General features: G+C 46.4%; 1 protein-coding gene across 1 annotated transcript; it reads left to right on the forward strand.

Moving 5' to 3' along the window:
- On the forward strand, positions 1–9,795 carry LOC135820670 (uncharacterized). Its single transcript, XM_065333685.1, has 2 exons — positions 1–722; positions 8,142–9,795. The coding sequence occupies exons 1-2, from the start codon at positions 82–84 to the stop codon at positions 9,202–9,204; spliced, it is 1,704 nt and encodes a 567-aa protein (XP_065189757.1). The 5' UTR covers positions 1–81; the 3' UTR covers positions 9,205–9,795.
- The last annotated feature ends 1,584 nt before the right edge of the window (positions 9,796–11,379 follow it).

An 11,379-nucleotide genomic window follows, 5' to 3' on the forward strand; every position in this document is an offset into this window, starting at 1 on the left:
ACCACTTCAACAACCACTGCATTCAACAGCACAACGGCAACCAGACTCAGAACTCCAGAAAACACCTCTGGCCGCCCTGCCATGCAAGTGCAAGGTCCGGCTGAATCAGATACTGGTTCAGATAATACCAAAAACATTGATGGGCACACGGATATGGTCATCGAAAGTACTACCACTCCAATAGCACCAACTGCCATGCAGGCAGAAGGTTTGACTTCTCAAAAAAGCAGCTCCGGTATTACTGGATACATCGCCCCCAACACAACCACGAAAAGAGATGGTTTGATTTCTACGAAAAGCAGCTCTGGTAATACGGGAGACTACACTACAGCGACAGCCAATAAGATGAACAATAGTGCAGACGGCGAGGTCTTTGCTCCACGCGCCTCAAATCCTGAAGATGAAAATCAAGCATGGGACGACGAGATTGCCAGCAGGAACCACTCTTATGCCGTGCACGGTTCTCTGACTCTCTCCGAATCACGCGAAGCAACTCATAGGGCAGGTGCTCAAAACAATGGAGACGGCAATGGCAATGATGGTGATGACGACGATGACAAGGGCAGTACCTTGAACCTCGCTCTTATCTTCTTGCCGCTGATCTTGGCTGGATGCATGCTCCTGGCGTTTGCGGGCTTCATGGTACGACGGAAGCGTTTGCAGAAACAGGAATCTGGTATGACGGGGTTCGAACCCATCAAGAAGACAATCCAAGAACCCTCGTGAGTTTTCTTTGGTTTGATGCATACAGATAGCGTGATCTGGATACAAATGTGTGGGGGGAAGGGGTGGGGGGAGGGGGTGGGGAGAGGGGAAGAACGAAGTCAGCTGCCTTTTGAGTAAAAGACTTGTCAGCGCCTCATAAGTTCTGCCTGGTCCCATAGCTCAGATGGTTAGAGCATTGCTCATGACAAGCAAGGTCCTGGGTTTGAGTCATGGTGGGTCTAGCTTTTATTCTCTTTTCAGGCAGTTCCCTTCCCCGGCTCATCCTTTGAATTTTGAAGTTCTCCCAATCCTATAAATTTCAGAATAGCCGTTTGTTTAAACTTCAGGATCAATATTTTTTGTTCTTTCCTTTTCTTACAAAGGTCCGGTTTTGTATTAAAGATGTAATTTGACACCACTACATTCACATAACCCTGACTACATACACAAGATAGGACTGAAAAAGAAACAACGCAGTATCTTGAACTACGCTAACTATTCCCCACAAGATGATTATCCATAGCTGACCCATATGCTTTAACTTTCACCAGCAAACAAATGGACAAATGGAGGCTGCGGTTTATTCTCCGGTGTGATTTGTACTGTATTATCATTATTATTATTATTATTATTATTATTATTGTAGAAGAGAAAAGGACATATGGATACGAGTTAAGAGTAACTCTCCATCACTGTAACATGATACTATATACAGTCAGAAAGTGCAATAACTAGGCGCAAAACTGACAGAGTACTGAGACATTCGACGTCCTGACACCTAACTTCAACACATGTCCGTAGCGCTAACCGACAGCCTTCCAACTTGGAAGGTTCAAGGTTTTGGAAAGACCAAAGAGGGGAAGGCAAGCGCAACGAAAACGAGCAAAAGCTACAGTCCCAACGGAACAAAGAATGTCGATTGTTACTGGACGATGACGAGACCAGTACGATATTTGACAAAGCGGTCTAACTACAATTCGAAGCAGCAAAGCAGCACACCACCCAACTTGGGTGGGTCATAAATATCAAAGATAAGTAAAGAAAGGGAAGCTTTGCGAAAACGAATTGTACAAGCCGAAAGCCAAACTCCTACAGTACTCCTCATGCATGACATTGTGATGGACTAGTTGACTACAAAACAAGTTGTTTCACACGACGTACGTTTCGCCGTATGGTTCGTAACGGTTCATCAGGTGTGCAATTTTTAACTCGGATGTTGAGCCATAAATAAATGTAGAAGAGAAAAGGAAAGAATTTCTTTCGATACTACAGCTGAACAAATGAACGCAGGTCATTTTGACTGTGGAGTCGGTGTGGACTGCACTACACCTGTCAAAATTTCAAGCGCTGTCAAGAATAAACACGATCTTTCACCCCAGTCATACAGACGAATCGACGATGGCATCAAGGAATCCAGAAACAAAGCAGCACCGCAAGGTCTTGATGCTGAAGGATCGCGTTCAAGCAATCGAGCAGTCACAACAAGGACAGTTGGTATGATTGATCGCATGAACAAATTCGAAGCCCAGCGCAAAACGAAACTTCCACAGAGAACGTTTGACTCCTGGCTTCAGAAGTAGCAGCTGAATTTGATGTCTGCAAAAATTAATCTTCTCTCTCTCTCTGTGTCTCTCTCCATCTCTCCGTCTTTCTCTCCAAGTGTTGTTTGACCTGAAATAAGAATGGTATTGGGCAAGTCCTGGGGAATTGTATTAGCTGCGTTTTTGACATACATGATCATATAATGGGATCCATGTATGGCCACGCAGTGTAAACCTCTAACTAAAGACCACCTGCTACTAAAGACCGCTTTTGCTGGCACCAAGGGGTGGTCGCTAGTCACAGGTTTTACTGTGTGTCCTTTTCTCTTCTACATTATTATTATTATTACTGTAAATAAACAAAATTTCGGCGCTGCAAAATTTCGGCACTTCACGATTTTTGACATTTCGGCGGCGATTTATTTTCGGCGTGGGGTAGAGGGCATAGTATAGTGCGACAGATGCTGTGAAAAATTTCATCGGCGTTTTAATTGAGGCGTTTTGGGTCGATGCCGAATATAGCCGAAAATAAATAGCTGCCGAAAATTTGTACATTTACAGTATTATGCATTTCCGCGGCAATGTCAGCCGCACAATCGCAACCCACATATTCACATATGCCGGAAATAGAATGTTCTGCCAAACACATAAATCATTATAATATCTGTTCTGTGTAATCCAGTCAAGAGGAACATACGACGCACAAAGTCCTCTCCACCCTGCACGGTCCCTTGCCAGGATCCGGAGGAGCTGCAAGTCACCAAGCGACACAAGCCTTCCATTTTCCGATTTCGCTGGGTCTTCCGACAGCTTCGTGACAATTGTGACACGTGGGCGTCCTCGCCAGGTCTTCTCATCGTGCGTGAAATACGCTGCCATTGCCAATGATGCTGGGTGTCCTCTGGTAAGTCGAGAAGGTGACCAAAGAGTTGCCATCGCAGACGCTTGAGAATGTTGGTGATTGGTTCAGCTTTGCACCTGGCGTACAAAGAGACATTCGTCATCTTCTGAGGCCAACTAATGCTAAGGAGTGATCGCAGTTGCTGACGGTGGAAGGAATCGAGACTGCTCCAAAGCCACCGTCAAGCCCCATGTTCCGCCTTTGTACGTTAGTACTGGTAAGACAAACACCTGATAGAGCCTCAGGCGCAGCTTCTCACTAATAAGCTCTCGTCGACACCACACCACAAAGAGTGACATGAAAGCTGCTGTTGCGAGCTGCTTCCTTCTGATCAAATATTGTTCATCACCCAGAAGTGACCCAAGCTTTCCTGTCTTTCTCCAGATTTCTACTAGACGATCCCTTTTACTGCGTACTGTTGTTTGCTCAGTTTTCTCTTTGTTCACTTTGAGATGCCATTCTCTGAGGACCTCAGTTATGCTCGGGCTGATACTGTCCAACCATGTCCGTGAGATGCTCAGAAAATCCGTATCATCTGCATTCTGCATAGATAACTTCCTCAGGCAAGAGTTCATCAACTGGTGGCCTGGGAGGTAACGTGGCCCTGAAGTCACATAGCGCTGATTCCAAGTAAATGACAAAAAGAACTGGAGATAGGCAGTCGCCCTGTGAGGTGCCGATCATGGTCTCAAACTCCGCGGATGACTGCTGCTTACACGTGAGCACAGATAGGCTTGTATAGGAATGTAGCACTCGGATAAGTCGGAAGTTCATCCTCCTTTACGATGCCATTGACCACCGTGACCAGCTTCTCTCTTGGTATTGTGTCGAATGAATTGCTCATATCTATTCCGTGTATCTCGATGATGGCATGGCACTTCTGGGTGATAGCGGCTAGCCAGCAATGCGTCCAGACTGCATCAGCCGTGGATTTGCCAGGACGGAAGCCACTATGGGATGCACTCAGATAGCTGTCCACTGCTGGCTGGATGCGTCGCAGTGTAAGGAGAGAAAGGGCTTTCCTGGCTGAATTCAGCAGCACAATAGGCCTAAGATTTCCAGGAGGTCCCTTCTTTCTGTTAGGCTTCGGCAGGGATATTAGCATGCCTTGTCCGAGTTCAACTGGATGATGCGTCTCAAACATGCAATTCAGGCATTGAGCCAGGGCTTGGGCCAGCGTCTCCCCTCCGTACTTCAAACATTCTGCATTAACCCCATCGGGTCCACAGGCTCTGTTGTTGTTGAGTTTCTTGATGCACGAATACATTTCATGAGCTGTAATTGGGTTTTGAAGAGGTCGGGGATCTCCGTGAAACGGGAGGACCGGTGTAGCATCAGGTCGGTTAAACTGTGTATTGAAGTGGGATCTGATGATGTCAAGGGACTCAGTAGTGTCACCTACAAGTCTACCTTTGTCATCCTCCACCACCAGCTGCTGGGCACGTTTCCTCGTCATTAGAGCAACTGTCTTGAGCATCTCTGCTCCGTCCTTCAGTTTCTCAACTTCCTCAGCCATTGGGGACAGTCTCCTTTCCGCGTCCCTTTTGCATCTCTATTTTTTTGTACTCTACCGCAGCTTATACTCCAATGTGGCTTATACTCCAGTGCAGCTTATACTCCAATGCGGCTTATACTGCAGTGTGGCTTTTACTCCAGTGTGGCTTATACTCCAGTGTGGCTGATACTCCAATGTGGCTTATACTCCAGTGTGGCTTATACTCCAGTGTGGCTTATACTCCAGTGTGGATTATACTCCAGTGTGGATTATACTCCAGTGTGGCTTATACTCCAGTGTGGATTATATTCCAGTGCGGCTTATACTCCAGTGTGGCTTATACTCCAGTGTGGCTTATACTCCAGTGTGGCTTATACTCCAGTGTGGCTGATACTCCAGTGTGGCTTATACTCCAGTGTGGCTTATACTCCAGTGTGGCTTATACTGCAGTGTGGCTTATACTCCAGTGTGGATTATACTCCAGTGTGGCTTATACTCCAGTGCGGCTTATACTCCAGTGTGGATTATACTCCAGTGTGGCTTATACTCCAGTGTGGCTTATACTCCAGTGTGGATTATATTCCAGTGTGGCTTATACTCCAGTGTGGCTTATACCCCAGTGTGGCTTATGCTCCAGTGTGGATTATATTCCAGTGCACTTTGTTATTTCTCTAACTTAGGTTTCCTATAATAGTTCAATTTTGTTTCAGTGTCCTTTAGTACAACAACGATTCCTGATCAGTGGTAAAGTAGTCATAATGATTGCTATTGTCATATATAATTATAGAAGGACCAAGGAACTACAAGTTAGACTATAATAATGTCTACTAACACCAGTTACTAAACAACCAGCTCATGCAATACCATTGCACGACACTGACCAACAGTACTGACATTCTACAACTAACTTGCTAACAGCTCCAGCACATCTTGCATGTCACAATTCCCGAAGATGCCCTCTCGGACGAAAGTTTGGAAAGCATCTGAAGCACAGGCAACTTTGTATATAACGACACTCGACGGGGAATCAGAAAAGTGTCCTTATCCGCGACATGTCCTTATACCCGAAGTCTCATTATATGTATTACAGTTAGATGGGACTTTGCTCTGGGCATGGAAATTCTGTCGTTATTCGCGAATTGTCGTTATATCCGCAATCGTTATTAGCAAAGTTGACTGTATTTGGAGAGGTTTGGAGAGGTTTATTTCATTCAAAGACTTGGTGTGGCTGTGTGCGTTTAAATTTCATTTTCATTTCTATTATTGCCAGTTTGCGGGTTGGTGAATATTTTTAAAAGTTAGCGGCACTCAATTCTTCAGACTAGGAAGATCTTTAATGTTTCAATTCCAGCTCGAGTTGCTGGGATTACAACATCTTGGGGGTACATGTGTGCTTGTGCGAGTGCAAATGTTTGGGTGTGTACATGTTGGTGGGTGTGAGTGTCTATGTGTGTTTGTTTGCGCACGCGCGCGTGTGTGTGTGTGTGTGTGTGTGTGTGTGTGTGTGTGTGTGTGTGTGTGTGTGTGTCGGTGTGTTTCTGTGTGTTTCTGTGTGTATGTCTGTGTGTGTGTGTTTGCTTGTGTATGTGGATGTATGTGTGTGACTGGGTTATTGTCTGTGTGCTTGAGGCACTTGGGTTTGTGTGAATTAGTGCTGAAACGATTACGTTTTTTCCTTAGTGGCTTATCTGATACCATAACGATCGGCTTATCGGCTAAACGATTATTATTGTAACTACAGTGAAACCTGTCAAGGCGACCACTCGGATAAGGCAACCACCTGTCCTACAAGACCACTAAAACTAGAAGGAGGGGATGCCATTTCCTGTCAAACAACCCTGGATAAGGAGACCACCTGGTAACAAAGACCAAGTTTTGAAGGTTCCTTCAGCGGTCGTCTCAGACAGGTGGTTTCACTGTACATCAGTACGTGTATATTCTGTGAATTTCAAAAAATTTACGAGTCCAACATCGCCAACGACGGAAAGCGGGCGCATGGATCCGATGATCCCGCAACAAGTCCGTCAGCTGTTCGGACTGACCAGACGAATACAGACAAGACAGCGGCAACGCACTGGTTGCAAATGTATGTAAGAAAAGACTAAGACTTAGTGCTAGTAGTCAGTTCAAAAGACGGCGACGGTGATCGCGTCGACGTTTCTCAGATCGCGCTTGTACTTTTACACGTACATCGATGTTGCAAGTGTACAATCATGTACATATTCGTGTCGTACTCGCAACACTTTCGGTGCATGAACGCTTTGTGCGACCCCCAAAAGGGGGGAAATCCCGTACCGAGTGTAAGTACCATTCTACTCGTTTAGCCGATAAAATCGAAATAACCGTTCGATCTATTTCTTATCGAGTAAGTAACGAGTAATCGATATAATCGTTTCAGCACTAGTGTGAATGTGTGTGTGTGTGCTTGTCTGTGTGTGTGTGTGTGTGTGTGTGTGTGTCCCATATGGTGCAGTGGTATGTGCAGTCGATTTCCAATCGAGAGGTTGCGGGTTCAATTCCCGACGATTATGGTCGCACACGTCTTTCTTCTCTTTCTCGGACTCTTCCTGACTTTTCTTTCATTCTCCTGGGTGGTTACCAACAGCCAGTGTATGCCGGAGTATGTGGTGTGGTGTGTGGGTAGAATAAAATAGAAAAATGAAAAATAGGGATTCACTGGCCAGAAAAAGTCACTTCAAACAGCTGTGTGGTGGATACCAGGCTAAAAATAGTGGCGGTCAATTCATCAGCCTTGCAAGCTGTTGAATGGTGTAATCCCAGCACAAGTTGCTATGTCGAACATAGCTTTTCGCTATCATCGCTTCCGCTATGGGCATGTCTGAGGTCTGAGGTGTGTGCGTGTGTGTGTGTGTGTGTGTGTGTGTGTGTGTGTGTGTGTGTGTGTAAATCCCTATTTTCCGTCCGTAATAGGGATTCACTGGCCAGAAAAAAGCCACTTGAACCAGCCGTGTGGTGTGGACCAGGCTAAAATTAGTGGCGGTCAGCCTTGCAAGCTGTTTCAATGGTGTAATCCCAGCCCAAGTTGCTATGTCTAACTGTGACATAGCTTGTTCGCTATCATTGCTTCAACAATGGACATGAATATGAGTATGAGTATGAGTGTGCGTGTGTGTGTATATGCGTGTGTGTGTGTGTTTGTGTGTTTGTGCGTTTGTGTGTTTGTGTGTGTGTGTGTGTGTATGTGTGTATGTGTATGTGTGTGTGTGTATGTGTGTGTACTAGCATTTCGTGTGTTTGTGTGGGTGTATGTGTGTGCACAGCCCAATCGATAAGCATAGCTCTCTATTGAGCCAAGAGTTGCTGCCCGGGCTAAGACCTTCCTTTGAAATGCTGAATCGATTCTTGACTACTAAGCTGTGAGGGTGCGTTCAAACAAAATTTAATGTGCTAACTCAAAACATTTCCGGGATACGAATCGTGAGATCCATATCTGTTTTGTTGTTCTTTCCGTTTCGAATTCGTTCCCTGTCACCTGCAGAAGCTGGGATTGGGTGAACAAAACAGAGCAGCCAGCACAGAACCAGGACAAGACGCAGACGAACTCCACGCATACCTTTCAGTCGGAGGCGGCACCGCCATCCGATCGGCCCAGCGTACATAAGGCACACGCGAAGGACATTGCATACATTGATGTCGGAGATTTTCCTGTCTACTTGCCGGATGACGCATCGTACATTGAGCAGGACATCGACGCACTGGCCAATGAGCTCGGCGAGCCACAGACAAAGCGAATGGCAATGTCCCCATCCACCTTTGTTGGCAGTTATAGCGTGCAGTCATTCAAGGCAGATGAAATGCAGTTTTCCAACAGGGAGGACGCACGCTCTACACCCAGCAACACTGCTGCCGGCATGCACGTCAGTCAATCACCTACTGCTGCTAACGATGCCATCCATCCCTTGCAACTCGAGCGATATGCTGCCCAGTCCGACGGACAGGAGATGCGAGTGCAGCAGGACGGGACGCCAGAGATATACACAATGGTGTCGCGCACCAATCGCACCAGCCTACACAAAGCCCAGTCCGCGCTCTTCTCCAAGGCATATCCTGCAGGGACCGCGCTCCACAGGGCTGACACTCACCTGGGTCTTGTGAGCAGGCTTGGATCGAAGGGCCTGGTCGAGTCTAATTCCAACGTCAGCATTCCCAGCTCCCACTCCACCGCACAGGACCCCTGCGCCTCTGGTCTCCAGGGTGCTGCCACCTCCACTGGCATTGCATGTGGTGACAATGTCCAAAGCGCAGCTAGCGTCAATGCATATAGCAGCACAACACTTGACCAATCCCAGGAGCTAGCTCCCGTCAGCTTACAGACCTTCACGGCGGACACTCTTTCGCACACTGGGTCCTTCTATGACGATGTCATCGCAGGGGAGGGTGCAAGGACTTGGTCCAAGAAGAAAAAGAAAGGAGGGGAGAAAGAGACAATGGCACCCAGTGACAACATTCAGCCGTCCTTTTTCGCCGAAGGTGATGGCCATGGCGCGGTCGAAGGCCAGGCAAGCATGGATATGTACAGGACAGTCACGAGAGCTGGGTGACAAGGAGTACGCGCCGCTCGCCGCCGAGCAGTCCGCTGCCAGCCGTGGCCGGAGCACGGTCACCACCTCGCACGTGGTCAGCAAGAGCCTGGCCTCGCAGATGACTGCGGTCACGGAGCTGGGAGGTAAGGAGTACGAACCCATCACGCCCTATAAGCTCGCCGCCACCACCTCGGCCAGCCGTGACAAGTCTGCTCAGCGCAGCAAGGCCACCCGACTCGAGGCCAAGAAGGGTTAAGCTGGCAAAAAACGACAACCGAAACTCTAACACGGAACGTTGACCAAACATCATACCCTGTATGGGCTATGTCGCTGAAACTCTGCTCTCCGATATTATTATTTGAACAGAACACTGGGTTTCCTGGCATGTTAAGCATGTGAAGATTTGAAAGGTGAATATTTTTCTAATGAGAACGCTAGTTTTCAAAGATAACTTGTTACTTTTGTACCTTTGGATTTTGAGTGTAATCCTTGATCAATACTAGTAGGAGGGGAAAGTTTCATCCAACCATGATAATCCTACTCTGATTCGTTTTGTTTTTGAAGATACAACACCGGTTTGTGTGTTTTGTAATTTACCAACTGATAATACCCAAGGGGTGTTGAGTGAATTCACCACCATTATTCGAAAAAAGAACACATTTCTCAAGCACATCACGGATCCATGCTTTAGATTGTCCTGGGGGGTGGGGGGGGGGGGGGTACACTGCTAGAACAAGAGCACATGGCGGTGTATTTGGTGTGGCAGAGACTCGGCTGGACTCGGTTGTTGGGGTTAACAAAGTCATAATAGACGGATGTAGAAAAGTACGAATGAACAGACATCACCACACAACATGACCACTGTAAGAGAATCTTTGTGTTCCCCTTTTACAGAATCGATATTCTGTCTGCAATCATCGGTGGAAAATGCCGAACATGCAGAAAATATAGAGAAATGAATACGCACTGAAATACGCACTGTTCGGGTTTGGATTTATGGGTCCACGAAAGGCAAAACAGGAAGTAAAGTTCAAAAAACCCACTTTTTATAGTATTGACACTATTGTGTACACCAGGTACTAGGTACAAGCTTCACCCCCCCCCCCCCCCAAAAAAAGCGGCGTGCCAAGGCTCATCGAGCACTCGGAAACTGTGATCACATGCATGAGCAAACAGATTTTAGCACTTTTTCAGCTAAAAAAGCTCAAAAAGGGCGATATTCACCAAAAAACGCAATGCGAGGGCGAAAGAAAGGGACTTTTCCAAAAAGGGCGAAAAAGGGCGAAAAAAGAGCGAGCACCTTTGGGAAAGGTCTAGCACCGACGCAATACACACAGTCAGGTAAAAGCCAATAAATTAAAGGGGAAGTATTTAAATCGAATTTTCACCAGTTGTAGTTTTTGGAGTGCTGAGTCGAATGGTCTTGGTCCGAGGAAGCTGCGACGCTCCCTTCCTACTTTTATCCCAATCGAACTCGCGCACTTCCAACGAAACTGGGTGACTGCGCCCTACTAGATGGGGATTTGTATGCAAAATGTCACTAAAAGTGCCAAGTGCCATGCATTTTGTTAGATGCAGGATTTCCTTCAGCCTTCTGAAATCCTGTATCATGTGCATTCGCGGTTGTAGGCGTTTAAATTTTAGTTTGAAATTTGCACCCTCCTGCGGAGCCCACGCTGCTTTGGCAGTGGCGGAGGCTCGCTTGCCGACGTAACCGTCAGAGACCATCATGAACAATGGACTGACTAATTATTCACTTGTCCTGTCTTTCTAAATAACATGTTATTGCACATGTTCTTGGTTTAGTTTTTGGCCTTTTTCGTGCTTTGGAGTTATTTGTTGTTGACACATATACTACATTGTAAAAAATAAAATAAATAAAACATTAAAAGTGCCATTGTAGCGTCTCTGACGTTCTCGCATCATGATATCATCATTTGTTTGCATGTACACGTCATATTTTCCTCATCATCACAAACACTGATTCACCATACTCTCGCACACATTGTAATACCTACTACACGTACTTCGCTACCATAATAATTATGTAATGTTTGGCTAGCCTAGTTCCAATACACATTACGACATCTTTTGATGAAAGGGGAAGTTAAGGCAAAAATTAAAATTTCACCAGTTGTAGTCTTCGGGGTGCTGAGTCGAATGGTCTTGGTCCGAGAAAGCTGAGACGCTTCC

This window comes from Sycon ciliatum, chromosome 7 (assembly GCF_964019385.1).
Source record: "Sycon ciliatum chromosome 7, ocSycCili1.1, whole genome shotgun sequence".
Taxonomy (NCBI): domain Eukaryota; kingdom Metazoa; phylum Porifera; class Calcarea; order Leucosolenida; family Sycettidae; genus Sycon; species Sycon ciliatum.

Excerpts from the sequence above, each read along its gene's own strand:
- LOC135820670 (XM_065333685.1), top strand. The coding sequence starts at position 82 with ATGCAAGTGCAAGGTCCGGCTGAATCAGATACTGGTTCAGATAATACC. Across the intron at positions 723-8,141 it reads AAGACAATCCAAGAACCCTC|AAGCTGGGATTGGGTGAACA; the intron begins GTGAGTTTTCTT and ends TGTCACCTGCAG.